Source organism: Aristolochia californica, unplaced genomic scaffold (assembly GCF_029961685.1).
Source record: "Aristolochia californica isolate CCGP_79_NKW_82.1479 unplaced genomic scaffold, dmAriCali1.0.hap1 SCAF_12, whole genome shotgun sequence".
NCBI lineage: Eukaryota > Viridiplantae > Streptophyta > Magnoliopsida > Piperales > Aristolochiaceae > Aristolochia > Aristolochia californica.
Genome location: NW_027181793.1, coordinates 21,756,973 through 21,773,247, shown reverse-complemented (window position 1 = coordinate 21,773,247; position 16,275 = coordinate 21,756,973). Strand labels below are relative to the sequence as shown.

The window sequence follows — 16,275 nt, the reverse complement described above, 5'->3', positions numbered from 1 at the left end:
TGTGCACTGGAAAACAGTTTTCAGTTAATGCCCCAAAATGAGAAAAATATAAAAAACAAAAAATTAGTAACTTGTAATAATATACTTAAATAAAAAATAATACATAAACCCTAAATTAGGTAAAACAAATATGATTACTACACTAATAAGTAATTTAATGTATAATTAAAATATATTAATATACTAATTAATTATATTATATATTATATTATTTAGTGATTACAGTTTATTGTACATTAATATAGTAATTACGTGTGCCAATTAACTGTGCACGTGATCAATTTTTAAAATAAAAAATAAAGTTAAAAATAACAGAATGAGAAAACACTTGTTTTCATCAATTGCCTAAAAAACACCTCGGCCTTCTTTGTCTCACCATTTTGACACCTCAAATTGGAAGAGTAAAATACAACCATTTTTATAGAAGCACATTAGACAAAAACTACCAAAGCACTTCACGAATTTTGCCTCGAGGAGGGTTTGAAGCCGAATGGGAAAATCGAAGCCAAATCAAAGTAGAATAGAAGAAATCGACATCGAAATGTTGAAAATCGAAGAAAATTGAAATTGAAATAGGGGCATTGAACGAAATCGGGAGGTACTTTGGGGGAAAAAAGAGTAGCAACAGGGAGAAGAGAGTGGGAGGCCGAGAGGGAAGCCAAGAGTGATAAGAGAGAGGGAGAAGCGAGCGGGAGACTGAGAGAGAGGGCGAGTGCAAGAGAGAGAGGGAGGCTGAGAGGACGTTCGTAGCGAAACGGAGAAGGGCTGGCTGAGAGGGAGAAGGGAGAAGGGAAAGGGAGGCCAAGAGGGAGAAGGGAGAAGCGAGAGGGAGAAGGGAGATGGAGGCCGAGAGAGAGGAAACTTTTTTCGGAGGTAGAAGAGACGAGAGAAAGAGAAGACAAAAAAAAAACATTGAGAAGGGTTTGAAGCGCCGGACGATTCGCAATATATTGCTAAATCTGGATTCCCAAAATTAAACAACGGAGATGATTTTCAGATTGATCTAATTCATCAACATGAATGACTACTAATGACATCAGGAGATGAATTGAATAATGTGGCTGAAGTTTCTCCAGTGTGATTCATCAACATGAATGACTACTAACAACGTAACGAGATAAATTGAATAATACGATTGAAATTTATCTCCTGTATAAAATTGACTAACCCCCAAAGGACGAGACGAAGAATTACTCCTCAAGATAAAAATACATTTGGGTAGGCCATGGCGGCAGAGAATCTGCTTAGGTGGTTGTAGCTGTATTTTTTGTTCAGAGTTTAGTTGGGTCAAAATGGATTATTCTAGGAACCTCTAGTTCAATCAGGTCGTTTGTAAATAAAGAAAAATAAAACAAAGCCGATTTTACATATTTCCGCTGACGAGTTGCCTCCGGAACATGGTTTTTTCCAGAGGGGCGGCCGGGCGGGCGATCGATTTAGTAAAGCAGACCAGGAGCCGGACGTGTGAAAGCTTAGCGGAAGCCTCGAGAGTTTGAACAAGCGAGCAGTGGTGCCACGCAATTATGCCTTCAGGGAGTTACCCAAATAACCCTTGGTTCTATTGTCAGAAGTGACGTGAAACGCAACGCTAGAGCGAAAAATAGAACCGCGTTAGAACCTGAGCGGCTTCCTAAATCCCAAATCCACTGTAAACAGAGAAGCTTTATCCAATTAGGGATACTATTGTAATTTCATTCCGAGAAGAAGGAGCTAACGTTTTTACTTTAGGTATTCTTTCTTTTCTCTCGTCACCAGATTTCTGTGGAGCTGCTGCAGCTTCTCTCACTCTCCGGTAAACGCTAGGGTTTCTTTTTTCATAATTTTTTAATTTTATTTTTCCATGCCAGTTGGCTTTATCTCGTTGCATCCTGTGAGTGTAATGCGCCTATTTTTTCCCCCTTCATAGTCATTTTCATTTTCCATTTGCGGCTGAATATTCGTCTGTGGTTGGTCAGGTGAGAACTATCGTGGTGCTGAAGCGCTCTTCGGTTCTTATCTTTTTGTTTTTCCGCGATTTTTCGGTTTATTGCGTGCGTAATTTTTAGGGTTTAGGGTTTAGGGTTTAGGGAATGTGTACTTACGTCTGGAACGTTTCAACTCATGCATTTCGGTTTTCCTGTTACGCTATCCAGAGCTGTGGATCTGTACTTTCATAGCTGATGTCAGTTTATTGACTTTTTTTCTAATTTTGTTTGCTATTCTTCATACTTTGTGGTCGGACGACAGCAGATAATTATCTTGCTAATTTCTGTTTCTTCAGGCCATATAGTTCCGTTTTCCTAACTGTTCGAGAAACTAGAGGAGTTGTTTTAGAGTTATTTTTATTCTTCTCTTTGAGGACGCCCATTGGATTTCACTTACTGTCTCTCTCTTTCAACTTTTTGCATGGGACTGATTCTGCCTGCTGTTTATGGTATTTTTATGGACATATTTTATGAAGGTAGCTGCCTAATTTGGATCCAAATTCAAGTATTTTAATCTTTCCTTTCTCAGATTGTTACTGATGCCCGCTGATCCATTGTGATGGAAAAAGTGGAGAAAATGGTTAAAAAGAAGAATCCTTTGGTTTTTCTAGACATATCCATTGATGGGGATTCTTCAGAAAGAATGTCATTTGAGGTACAGAACACTTCAGTGAATTTTTGTAAGAAGAACTGATGAGCCTAGCTTATTTTTCATCTAGCTAGTTATGCTGATAACAATGGTTTTCACTTTCTGCAGCTTTTTGCTGATGTTGTTCCTAAAACTGCAGAGAATTTTCGTGCATTATGTACAGGTAAGCTTGATTCTTATTGATACTGTTGCCAAAATACCAGGTAGATGTACGTGTTCGTTTTCTGTGTACACGTTAAGCCACTAACTTATTATCTATATACATTTGATCTCACAAGGGGTCAGTCATTTTATTCATATATTCTGTGATTGGTATGCAATTGTGCGAATGTTCTGTGTGCTCTGGGAGGTACTATAATTGGGACCTGGTAGAAGATCGTCTTATTTTGTTGTTTGTGCTTCTTGTTCCTTTTTTTGGGCCTTGTGCTCTTGTACATGAATATCATTGGAGCTGCACTGTGAGCTAGGTTGTGGTTGTAGTGTTTCAGATATCTCAGTTAGTTGTTTTCACTTTCTGTTAATCGCTGGTTGTCAGGGATATGCTCCCTTTTCTGTAATTTCTGTTTTTTCTCTTGTTAATATATATACATCTTTTTCAATAAAAAATTTCTGTTAATTAAAAGAAAATGATGTGTATGACATGTAATGTTCACTGTTTTTATACTTATCTGTATTTTTAGCTGTTTTATAGTTCTTGAAATGATAGTTTTTTAAGAGTATGTCATAATTATTTTGGAAATTTTTTAGAGATTCTTAGATAACAGTTAGGATGTTAGTGTTAGTGGCTGTTTGTCATCTTATTTTGGCAAGATGGTAATGAGATATCCCTTTTGTATATCTCTGTTGAGTGAAATTAGTAGCAAAAAGCATGAAAGCAAATTGAAATGGTTGGGACAGTCTTAACTTTATCTTTTTCTTTCTGTAGGGGAAAAAGGAATTGGAGCTACAACCGGGAAACCTCTACACTACAAGGGATCCATTTTTCACCGAATAATTAAAGGATTTATGGCTCAAGTATGCTATTTGTTCTTATTTTTGTCCTGTCCATTTTGTCAAAAGTTTAAACCCTGTTGTACGATCACTTATGTTCTCCAGCTTGCATGAGTTAGAAGCATTCACCTTTGTCTTTTAGTCAGTTACCCTTGTTTATGCTGTAGGATACAGGGCTGATGGTCACGACTGCTTTTCTTGTGATCTAGATTTAAGGTTGTATTTACTAGTTGTCCATCCTCATAATTTTACTAAGCATCTCTGCATGATGAAGTCAGTTTGATGGAAGGTTATAATTGTTGCTATTGATGACTGATGACTCGTTGCGTGTTGCAGGGTGGCGATTTTTCTAAACGAGATGGTATGTATTTGCTTCTTACTTTTTATTCCTTTGCCATGAATGTTGAAATCAACAACATTTTGATTGGTGTTTGCTGTCTTCTAACTAAATGACTCAATTATTGTGATTCATTTCTTTGTGTTAGTGGCTAGAGAAGTTGACATTACAAAACATAGCTTGATTTTTCTAGCAAGAAAAAGTATACCAAACACATTTAGTATAACATTTTTCTCAGCAAGTTCATTGATTTGATTCTGTTAATGGCTTCTATTCATACTCCCATCCATTATTCTTGGTCATTAGGTTTGCCTGTGATTTTTGAATTCTCTTTATGGATGATGATGTCAATGGTTGGCTTTCAATGTCTGTTATGTGCATGAAGGATTGTTGTGCTGATTTATATGTGACCTGTGTGATGATTGTAAGTAGCATCTATTTGTAAATACACTTATTCCATTTGTCTTGATTGAGAGTCAAAGGAAATGCCCAATGTTTTTCAGTCGGTGAAACTTGGTTTGGTTGTCCTTTTTTATCTTGCTAGTAGCTAAATGGACTGATTGGATCAGGTTTTTTCCTGATCAAAGCAAAAAATAGCAACATTATAATTTTGTGCTGGTAAAGATTTTGTATACTAGATTTTTTCTATTATGTCACTGAATTTCTTGGCCATATTGTGAAATTGTTGGATCTGGATTTTAATTTTTAATATTTTAAACATTTTTCATTAACTAATTTTACTTCGTTTTGTGAATTGTAACTTAAACCTTCTAAAAGCCAAATACGATTTATATGGTAGTAGGTTTGAGTTAAACCATTCAAATGGCCTCAGGCACTGATGCAATTTAAGGTTTTCGAGTTTAGGGAAGTTGTTTAATAGTCATGCAGTCTGAATACATTGAGAGCCTTTTCCCAACTTCATTTTTCCTCTGATAAAGTCACTGTTAGCAAGGAACAGAAAAAGATAGAACCTGTCTGAGGGTATTCACTATTTCAGCAGGTACATAAGTTCTTCCACGTTATGAGCCTCAAACACGATTTCTCCTCATGATAACAGTACAGAGAACCTCTGTTCTCTTTTTTTTTTTTATCTCTATTCATTTGCTGTTAAATGTTTTACTTCTTTAGGTGTGTGACTGAATTTATATGGTAGTCACTTGGCTAGGATTTATTTTATTAGTTGCAGGTATGTTGCAAATGTCAAATTGGTATAAAAATTTAACTTTACTTGCCAAAATTTTATTTAATTTATGTTTTTGAAAAGTTTAACTGACTAACATTTTTTAGTTCTATTTATTTACAAAAAGAATGAAATTCAGTTAAGAAATCAAGGTTTTTGTTTTTCTAAGCAGTGAACTGGAGAGCTATCTTAGTTATATTACTTTAGACAATTTAGGTTTTTTGAATTAATGGGAAGACATTAGATAGCTCAGTTTGTTGATTCTTTTTAAAGCATAATGCTTATGAAGCGGCCTCTATTAAATTTGACTGATGCACACTATCTTCCAATTATGATTATTATTTCTCATGTTTTGGTAGATAGGGATGTATTGGGGTGGTTTATACTTTGGCTGATAATGGAGCAATAGCAGTGGATAAGCCTGCTGCTTATGTTATTACCATTCCTTGTTCTTCAGTTACATTTATCAGGTTAGAGGCTTTTGCTTTCCATGAAATGTTTTCCTAACTTCTGGGAATTATGTCTTTTGTCATGATTTTCGATTAACATTTTTAAAAGTTTGCTGTTTCAGAATGCTAAATTAACTCCGTAGAACTCTGCTGTTAGCTTATTTCTGTTGCCTGTAGCTATACAGTAGTTGAGACACTTGGTCCAAATGTCAAGTGAACACAGTGACTCAGTGAGTGGCTGCTTGACTAATACATTGTTGGTGAACGTATTGAGAATTGTATATGGGGCACAAATGCTACCTCAGTCATTAATAAAGATTGCTTTGAATAATGTATGGTGCCTACAAGTAAAGGGTATGGGATAAGTCTGCAGACCACAGATATGAGTGCTGTTTTACCCTTGTGCAAAAGATGACTGAGTCTGATTTTCTCCATGGTACAACCATAAAAAATATTTACCTATACATGGTTTAAGACCAATTGCAGAATGCCTTTTTAGCCTGAATGTAGTGAAGAAACTATCGGTGAGAAGCTTTTTGACTGGATGTAGTTGTCTAAGTCATGAATTTTATGATATACTAGTGTTTGTTGAAAGCTGAGTTATTTTATGTTTGGATTATTTGGAACAAGCTTAACCAGTGGTTTTTTCTTTTTTGTTTTTTTTTTGCCACTGTCTGAAGCGTTTGGCCTCTGTTTTCTTGTGGATGTTACTAAGCAGGTATCTTATTGGTTTTGGTCGTTTTTACTCTTGAGCTTGGTTTTGTATGTAAAGTTGCTGAGTTACTGACTTGATTGATGGTTGTTAATGAGAAAGGCTTTATTGATTTTGAATGGTTGGTCTTTCAAATATATCATAATAATTCTGCATTTTGTTTTGAAGCACTAGGTATTTTTTTTCTTCTCATTTTTGTGCTGGTCACTTGCTCGTGAACTATTCTTATTTTAGTTAAATGTGCTGTCTGAACTTGGTTGCTCTTCATGTCAAATGGGTGAATCTATCATGCGTTCACATGCATTATATGGGGAATATGCATGTTCAGATAGTTGTTTAGAAATGTTTTCCTATGATATTTTCACAACTGAACAATATAAATTTGCACTGTTTCTTTTAGAATCTTGATGACACATACATACTGGACCCCTTTCTCCAGTAAGATTTGAACTCAGGACTTCACAGTTGAAATTTCCATTGTGGCCAGTGAGTGAAAAGGCCCAATAAAAAAAATTGCACTGTTGTTTGATAAGTTGTCATAAAAAATGGATGTTACGTTTTTTTTTTTTTTTTTGTTATCTGCATTAAACTAATTAAAAAAATGTCCATAAAATGCTTTCATAAGATGTGTGAACAAGGGCTTACATCCTTGATGGGTTTACCCTTTGCTTGAACTTTTACCTGATTTTGGCTGGTTTTGGCTTCTGTTAAATTTTATGAAGTTTTTTTTATCATCGGTGTCTTGCAGGTTCTGGTGGAGAAAGCATATATGGGGGCAAGTTTCCAGGTGATTATTTTTCGTACTATCCTTTTTAAATCTTTTTTCTCTTTTTTTTTCTGAAAAAATCTCTCATTTTGTTAGTGGAAGGCATGTGTAAACTGTTCTCATTTCTACCTATATAGAAATGATTCTTCAAAAGTTCTTACCACCAAGCCTACTTATACTTTATGCACATACTTAGTTTTGGTTAACATAGCTCTGGTTCATATATTTTGCAATGGAGTAGGTCTCTTTCTCAAAAAAAAAGAAAGAAAGTAGGTTTCCAGAAAGATTAGAAATTTAAGCATGTTTCAAGGTCAAGTATTTGTTTATTAATCCATGTGTTGAGACCTTCAATGTGTTATCTTATACGGTAATCCTTTTGGTATGTGTTTCCAAAATTTGTTCTTTTAGTTTATTATGCGTCTGTGTTATATCAACCATCTGATTGTAGGTGATATTTATTGATGTCAACTGTCATTTGCTCTTTTCTTTGTTCCTTCAGAAAATTGTTATTTATTTTGTAAAAGTGAGATGTGCCTACCTGAAAATGAGAATGCATATATGTTTGGAAAAGGCTGGTCCTAACATTATTAAAAAAGCGATCCTAGTAGTGCTGAAGTAGTTTGAAAGTGATCTGTCAATAAAAATACTTACTACCAATATGAGTATAGTTGGATATTGCTTGCCATCTGCAGAGTCTGTTGAGGTGACTTTTGCTCTTGTGTGCATAATCATGTTTTGGTGTTAGTTCTTATCAGAATGGTACTTGAACTATTGAGGACTTTATGCATTTTTATTATGGTAATAATGGTAAGCTGACTGTTAAATTTCAGATGAGAACTTGAAGCTGAATCATGATGGACCAGGTCTCCTTTCTATGGCAAATGCTGGTCCGAATACCAATGGCTCACAGTTCTTTGTTACTTTCAAAGCTGCTCACCATCTTGATGGGTTGGTTTCCTATTCTTCTTATTCGTATTTTTCCTTAATTTAATTATATTTTTTAAAATATTTGTTTTTTCTCATCTTTATCTGATTTCCTATACCATAAGAGCATCCTAACTCTTCTGAAAATGATTTTCTATGCTTCAAGAGCACTCAATCTGCATAATCCACTGCACTCGATAAACATCTCTTAGTGTGGGCTATTTGTTGATGTTGGAGCACCGGATATTGGAAATATAGGCCTGTATCACCTGAATTATAATCAAGAGTGAGGGATTTGGGAAATAATGCAGAGTTACAATTTTGTTCTGTAAATTAGTTCTAATTATCAATCTTTCAGATAATTTCTTTCTCTTTCTGATCTTTAGTCAACCTAAGATATATTCTCTCCATTTTTGTGAGCTAAAATTATTTTTAGTACGCTCATGAGGTTTTTAATAACCCTAAATTTTTAAGCTTAAATAGACTGGAACTGTTTTTGTCATTTTATCTCCATGACGTACACTGGGAATATCCTGATTGCAGTCAACCGAAGAAATAGTTTCCGAGTAAGCCTTTGTATTGAAATGGCAAGTACTTAGTTTTTGCTTTGTTTTAATACAAGAAGTTTATATTTTCTCTATTTCTTGCTTATTGTTTTATTTTTGTTCCCTGAGTGACTTTACTGAGGCTTTTGAAAATTTGACAGCAAGCACGTTGTCTTTGGAAAGCTTGTTGGTGGACATGAAACTCTAAAGAAGATTGAACTTGTGGAAACTGACAAGAAGTCAAAGCCTGTTGTTCCAGTGAAAATTGTCAACTGTGGAGAAATAAATGCTAAAAGTCTGATGGCCTCTGGAGAGAATGGTACATTTATTTTTGGTGATTTTGAATTGTACAGTGGCATTGTGGAAGTTCCTGCTTAGTTGTTTTCCGTGGTGACCTTTATACTTAACTTCAATCTTATTCTAGTCAGTCTTGTTGGTTTAGATTGAGTTGGATGGAGAGTGAAGGTTCACTCTCTCTGTCTCTCTCTCTCTCTGCTTGAGATTTGTTTTTACTGGAGTCTGTTTTCTCCTTTTTTCTTAACGAAATTCTCCTTCTTTAAAAAAAAAAAGCGTTTAGATTGAGTTGGATGGAGAGTGAAGGTTCACTCTCTCTGTCTATGTCACTCTCTCTCTGCTTGAGATTTGTTTTTACTGGAGTCTGTTTTCTCTTTTTTCTGAATGAAATTCTCCTTCTTTAAAAAAAAAAAAAGCGTTTTGGTAGTGCAAACATTGTTCTGTTCAAGACCTGTTCTTAGTGACACTGGTTAGCCGCTCTCTTTAGTTTCCCTACTCAACTTCTATGTCTAGCTTTTCATACTCTCTTCAAGGATCCTTATATGTCTGGGTGTAACAGATAAGAAGAAAGGCGGCAAATCAAAACCAGGGAAGAACATAACATCTGATGATGATAGTCATGAAGAACGCCGAAAAGGAAAACATAAGAAATCTTCAAGAGATAGAAGAAGGAAGAAGAGAAGAAGACATTATTCCTCTGACTCAGACAGCTCATCTGATACTGAAACTGAATCATCCGATTCTGATAGTGACTCTGATTCAGCTTTGTCATCGTCATCCTATGCCTCTTCATCTAGTGATGATAGGCGGCGGAGGAGAAGAAAATCCTCAAAAAGAGACAAACACAGACATGGAAAGAGAAAGAGGGGTCGAAGGCATGAGAAAAAGCGTCGGCGTCGTGATAAGAAATCTAGACGCAAATCAAAACGGTTGTTATGCTCTCTCTTTTATACATATCAGATAAGTTGGTTGTGGTTTATGCCTTGTATATGAAATTCTAAAAAACTTGCTTCTGAAGAAATTGTGGGATAAGAAATGGAAATAAAATGGATGCTATGATTTTCCAACTTGCTTTTGATCGATCAAGCCATCAAGAAGGTGGTTCAAAGACAATTATTGTATAAATTCCTTATTAGTCCTGCTGTTGTATAAAAAATGTCTGTCATAAATTGCTTTGGATGAAGTGCATCACATGAAGGCAGTTTTTGGTTTTTTTAGTAAGAGTCGTTTAGTTGTGTTTGGGGGTAGTGAGGAGAAACACAAATAAAGACATTATAAGGGTGCATCATGGTGGTTACAAGCTAGGGTTATTCAGCTTATTCAGCTTTGGTTCTTATGAATGCCCAGTTCGTTTTTTAGATTGGTCTATGGAGTTGAAAGCAGGTACATTCTTGTGGTGACATAAACACACGATTTTGTGTTGAAAAAAGAAAAGATAAAAAAAAAATTATATTTGTCTCTTGACTATCATATTGTTGCTTAAATTCCAGATAACTTGGTTTATGATTTTGGTCACAGTTTATCTACTTTTTTTTTTTTTTTTAAATGGTTCTTGTTCATTTTTATTATTAATTTATTTGATGCACTAAATCATGCTTCCACATCGAAAAGTAATTGATCAGGATACAGAATAATTTTGTAACATTGCAGTCACTATTTGAATGAGATGCAGGAATTGTTGGTTTGCCATATGTATTTTATTTCAAGTGTATCTGTTTTACCTTTTCTGGTTGTAGTTTTTAGTTATTCAATGCTTAGGCGGTTTGCATTAGTGTTTTGGTTAAAAATGGTTGCTTTGGTTTTGTTTGTTCACTTCCCATGTCCAATGGTACAGACAAACGTAATTGTCCTGTTTATTTCTTTCTTAAATTATTTAGACGAAAGTTCTCAAGTATTGGATCTCTGCATGGTTTAATGGGCTTGTTGTTGTATCTTCTCCGGCAATAGGACCTGAAGCTAGTTGTATTCCAGTTGGGTTGTCTTAACATTCCGATTTTTGGTGTTCTGCAGTTGAAATGTCTCTGACTCGGATTTGTTTTATTTGTTTTAGGACCTCGGACACCAGTGATACTGATAGTGACACTAGTGAAAGCAGCTCAGAAGAAGATATTGCGGATGCCAGGGATCATGGTCGAAAGTCTCGGAACTCTTCCAAAGCAGCTGGTATGTTGGGTTCCTTGATTACTTCCAGCTCTTACATTTATTGCATTAGCAATTGCCAGATTCTGTTTGTTTGTTTGGAAAAAGTTTTAATTTATAGGCTGATGGAAATCTGAGAAGGTTATATAAGTGCTCATGAAGGGATATTTTGTGCCATCATAGGGAAACGAAATTACGGGACACTCATTTCTCTTTGATTGGAAAAGATTTCTAAGAACAGTTTTATGGCATCTGTCCCTTCTGGTTTATTTTTTTCATTGTTTCCTGTTGGAGCAATATGAAACTCATTTTTTGATTACTTTTTACATTTTGTGGGGCATGAGGAAATGAGGTGAAATTTTTTCCCACCCCCTCAAAATGGCACAAACACCAGATATTTTGGTCAAATAGAAAAGTTTCTGTTTTGCCCTTGTTTACTATGGTTTCTTATTGGCAGAAACACACCCTTGTATCTAGCTGAACACAGGTGAAAACTGGTATGACTAATTTCAAATTGTGCTAATTTTATTTGGCTAGATTGTAATTTTGGTTTGAGGATGATTTTATGGTTGCTCTTCAATTCTCGACATTTTCTTTATAGTAGCTCCTGATACTAATTCTTGATAAAAGAAATAACGGGATTTTGAAAAATGAAGGTGGGTTAATGGATCTGAGAAGCACAATGTATTATTTACTATTAGCTTTTAGGGACCAGGGATAATGCATGAATGTGTTTCATGCTGTTAGCCCTGAAAGCTTCTGTAAATTATAAATGAAGAGTTATAAAGTCTCTATTATGTGCTATTACATAGTCATAATTCATATTTATTTAGGCTATTCTAGAATTTTTTAGGGAGCCTTGTTTTCTTCTAGCATGTGGATCTTCTGTGCATATGTAGTAGGGTCCACATGTTTTGGCTATTTGTTCCATTTTAAGTTGTTTCACACAGTGGAAGTATGTATTTTGTTTTATTTGAAAAAGATGTATATATTGACGGAGAAAATTACAAAGGGGATAGGAGCAAATCCCTAACAACAAGAGATTGAAGGTTTGCTCCCGACCTGGCAAGCACATCTATTGCCGAATTAGTAGATCTTGGAATGTGAGACCAAATACAAGAAAATTGAGAAGCAATTTCAAGAATCTCCCTAAAAGAGTCCCAATGGCGCCACGGGGGAGAGGTAGCATACTCGCACCAACCAATTACCACCTTTGAGTCTCCTTCAATATGCAGAGGGCCACTGCGAAGCCCATTAAGGAGGCCTTGGAGCTCAACCGACGTTGAGTCACCAATGCCCAACAAGCCAGCATACGAGAAGCGCTGGTTTCCATAGGGGTCTGAGATAACTCCCCCAAAGCCTGCAATACCCGGATTGCCAAGAGAGGAAACGTCAAAATTCAATTTTAGGAAACTGTGCTCTGGGGGGTCCATTCTTGCATAATTGGGGCCTTGGATGCAAACCTCATTTTTGCCATAGTGCTCTAGTTGTCGCGGATAGAGGAACCCACATAAGAGGAGAAAGGATTTGACCCAAAACACACTTGACTACTCCTTCCGCGAAATCACATCTAGCCTCAAATTGCCTACGGTTGTGCTCATTCCAAAGCCCTCACATGATGAAGCCAGTGCAAGCAGAGACCATAAGCTTTTCAAGCCCAGAAAAGGGGAAACCAACTAGCGACTTACTGAATGATATTAGATCTGTTGACATACAAAATTGAAGCCATGTCTTACTAAGGATTGAAGTCCACACTTTTCATAAGTAGCAGCATTGAAGCAGGGTGTGATTGGCTATCTCAACCTCTGAGTTGTAGAAGGGGCAAAGAGGATCAATAGTAGGGTGGCCGTTTTTTCTGAGCACATATTCCGTGAGTATTTTTCCTTGTAGGGTGCTCCTTATGAAATTTTTTATCTTTGGCAGAACACAAAGACGCCACGCAAAAAAAATCTCATGATCACTTTGATTTAGATGCCAACCATTAATAAGTTTGTAAGCGGAGGATACTGTGAAGATTCCGCTTTTGTCTGGCCACTAAATCAACTTGTCAACTTCTGAAGGCCTCAATCTTAAGGAATGAAGAGATTTCATCAACTTGCAAGCCATCAATGCCTCAGTATTAGAAAGACCCAGTTTGGGGTGTAGGTTCAATCCATCCCCCTCAAAAGCTTCAGCAACTGATATCTCTCTTCGTAAAGATAAGAGAAGATTCTTGAACGAAGACTGAAGGGGTTCTCGTCCTATCCACCAATCCTCCCAGAATTTTAAAGATCTACCGTTTCCAACATAAAATCTGCTAGCAGAGGAGAATGCGGGAATAAGAGAATATATCGATCTCCAAATTGGGGACAAACTCCTTTGATTACCTCCCGAAATCCACCATGGAGAAGGACAACCAAGTTTGACTTTTACCATTTCCTTCCAAAGATTGGAAGATATAGTGTTGAACTTCCAAATCCATTTTAAGAGAAGCTTGATTCTTTTCCTTCGATTTCCGAATCCCCAAACCACTCATCTGTTTAGGCAAGCAAACCTCCTCCATATGATCTAATGATATTTAAAGGCATCACTTATTGCTTTTAGGTGTCAAGGTTCACATTTTAGGCTTTTCCACCTGCAACAATAGTTTATGGCCTTTCCTAAGTTATTGCTTGTTTTGTTCAAGGGGGAGAAGAATGATAATGTTAACAAAATGAGATAACACAAGAATAATGCTAACTTGAAACTACCTAACCTAATGAGTTACTTGAAAGTTTACGGCATTGTGTTTCAGAGTTGTTTAACCTTTTTTTCTCCCTTGGGGTATCCAATTTTATTTTAATTATAGGAGAACCGGCTTTTCTAGTAAGCTTTGTTACTAATTTTGCCACTCCATTAATTTTTAATATCTGGTGAGATGTCTGGCTTTTGTTGGTTTGTTTTTATATAATTAGATTGGTGTTCTCCTTGTAGTTGGAATAGAGTCTCCTCTCATGTTAGAGAAAGAGGCTGTTGTGAATCATCAGAAAAATGGGAACACAATTGATCAGCAGGAAGAAGAAGAGGGAGAGTTCTCAAGGGAGAATGGAGAGCTGAAGAGCAATGGTGTTGGAGCAGGTGCCCAGTCTGATGGAGGTGCAGAAAGACAACCTGATTTGGACGGTCATCCAAGGGAATCTAGGTATGTCTTCTTAAAATTCATGTGTTTTTCTTAAAATTATTTATACTCCACGAAATCCTTCAAAACCCCTTGTTTATACTGGAATGGTTGTGCAGGAGCAGAAGTTCAAGCCCTAGAAGGTCATTGAGCAAGAGTATGAGCATAAGTCCTAGGAGGAGCAAGAGCCAAAGTGCGAGTCCTAAAAGGAGGAGCTTGAGCAGGAGCCCAACACCCAATCGCAGCACAAGTCCAGTTCGAGTCTCACAGCGTCCGAGTAGTAGTCGAAGCCCTTCCAGGAGTAATGGTAGTAGAAGCCCAGAGAGGAAAAAGGTTAGTAGAAGCCCACCTAGGAGAAGTGGTAGTAAAAGTCCGATAAGATCTCAGTCTCAATTGCGATCTCGAAGAAGTGCCAGTAGGAGCTCTTTGAGGTCCTTGCCTCAAAGAAGTCCTAGTAGGAGCCCTGTCAGGTCTTTCCGCAGAAGCATCAGTAGAAGCCCAGTAAGGGCTCCATCAAGAAGAAGTGTAAGTAGGAGTCCTCATAGGGCTCCTTCCCGGAAAAGTGTTAGCAAAAGTCCAGTAAGAGCACCTAGTAGGAGCAATAGACGCAGCTATTCAAGGAGCCCAAGCCCTGTGCGCAAAGCTCCTACTCCTCGCCGAAGGAGTTTGTCCAGAAGTGTTTCACCTGATGCATCTCCAAAGCGTATCAGAAGAGGGAGGGGATTTAGTGATCGCTATTCTTATGCACGTCGATATCGAACACCTTCGCCTGATCGTTCCCCTGTGAGGTCACGTCGTTATGGTGGAAGGGGAGATCGAGATAGGTAAGGGGCAATTACTTGTTACATGTGAATGTGTCTTTTCTCTAGTAGTTTTATTTAATATGAATAAATAATTTGTTATGTTTGACCAGATATTCTAGTTATAGAAGCTATTCTGAGCGTTCTCCTCCTAGGCGTTATAGGAGCCCCCCAAGAGGCAGAACTCCACCAAGGTTTGGTTCCTTTCTACTCGATTGTTGTCCTTTTCACAGAGTCATGCACTTTTGCCCATTTCTTTCTTTTTTTCTGAATTGCTAGAATGAGGGAATTTTCTTACTATAGCTGAGTCGATTTTATCATTATAAAAGAGAATTTTTTTTTTATCCTGAACGGTTGGTGTGGCATTGGGGAGTAGCTCTCCTATGTCTGGCATGGTTCTAGTTTGGAAACCTGATGGTTGATGCTCAGATCTTGTGGATATTCTTAACTTGAATGTAGGTACAGGAGGAGGAGCCGGTCGAGAAGCAGAAGTGTCTCGCGCAGTCCTGTAGCCTATCGAAGCAGGCCTAAAGGAGGTTTCAGCCGAAGTCCGTTGCGCTCTCCTATCTCTGATAGAACAAGGTCTCGTGGGTCCCTACGAGATTCTGGACGAAACGAGAAGAGGAGGTCAATTTCCAGAAGCAGAAGTCCATCATCCAGATCCTCACCTGAGGCATCCCCTAAGCAAGCTCCCAATGAAGATAAGTCAAGGTCACCTTCTAACAGTCCAGTGGGAAAGAAAGGTTTGGTTTCATATGGAGATGGGTCTTCATGATTCTGGCCAGAGGTAGGAAACTGTTGTCTATGGAAAAGCTTCAGCGTACGGTTTTAAGTAATGAAAGGAGAGTGAAGAGTTTGTAGGTTCGTGGTAAATGTTCTATATTTAGATGGACGGTTGAGATTGTAGTCTCTGGATTTTCTTCAGGTCTGGAGTTTGATGGTCATGTAGCGTTTTTGGTAATATAAGATATTGATAGCATTCGACTGCCAACGCTACTACGCTGGCGTGGCTTTAATAATAGAAACTTATTAGTGGAAAAGTAGTCTGGATGCGGGTTTTTAAGCAAATTCTATTCTATTCGTTGGAGACGTTGGCTTTGAAGCTCTCATCGTTATCGTACTAGTTTTTAGTGTTCAGGGAATTTAAGATGAACCTGTGTTCATTTTCCGTTAGTTTTGGATTGCAGGAAATGTTAGGGTATTATTTGGAGCTGATCGGCCGTTTCTTGAACAGCTTTCAAAAACCAATCAAAACGATGTGTTGTAAATCTCTGATCACAAGGCCGAGCACTGCGGCCACAGGTTGAACTATGCATCTGAACCTACATCCTTAATATTGTCAACACGAGTAATTTTCTCATTTATATTATCATTTGTGTCCGTCTGATAT

At 37.2% G+C, this 16,275-nt stretch overlaps 1 protein-coding gene across 3 annotated transcripts; it reads left to right on the top strand.

The window, feature by feature from the left end:
* The first annotated feature begins 1,640 nt into the window (after window positions 1-1,640).
* Window positions 1,641-15,925, top strand: LOC137946938 (peptidyl-prolyl cis-trans isomerase CYP95-like). Of its 3 annotated transcripts, none has more exons than XM_068793225.1 (14): window positions 1,641-1,728; window positions 2,494-2,619; window positions 2,722-2,776; window positions 3,539-3,627; window positions 3,940-3,964; window positions 7,030-7,068; window positions 7,878-7,995; window positions 8,678-8,835; window positions 9,370-9,739; window positions 10,861-10,973; window positions 13,902-14,109; window positions 14,205-14,909; window positions 14,999-15,079; window positions 15,345-15,925. In XM_068793225.1, the coding sequence occupies exons 2-14, from the start codon at window positions 2,524-2,526 to the stop codon at window positions 15,658-15,660; spliced, it is 2,373 nt and encodes a 790-aa protein (XP_068649326.1). In that variant the 5' UTR covers window positions 1,641-1,728; window positions 2,494-2,523; the 3' UTR covers window positions 15,661-15,925. The 3 variants fall into 3 exon arrangements, with proteins under 3 accessions (XP_068649326.1, XP_068649327.1, XP_068649325.1); XM_068793226.1 differs by having other exon boundaries at window positions 1,708-1,792; window positions 15,351-15,925; XM_068793224.1 differs by having other exon boundaries at window positions 1,708-1,792.
* Window positions 15,926-16,275: the final 350 nt, after the last annotated feature.

Coding starts and splice junctions, on each gene's coding strand:
- LOC137946938 (XM_068793225.1), top strand. CDS start 2,524: ATGGAAAAAGTGGAGAAAATGGTTAAAAAGAAGAATCCTTTGGTTTTT. Junction 7,996..8,677: donor GCTGCTCACCATCTTGATGG/GTTGGTTTCCTA, acceptor AAAATTTGACAG/CAAGCACGTTGTCTTTGGAA. Junction 14,910..14,998: donor GGAAGGGGAGATCGAGATAG/GTAAGGGGCAAT, acceptor ATGTTTGACCAG/ATATTCTAGTTATAGAAGCT.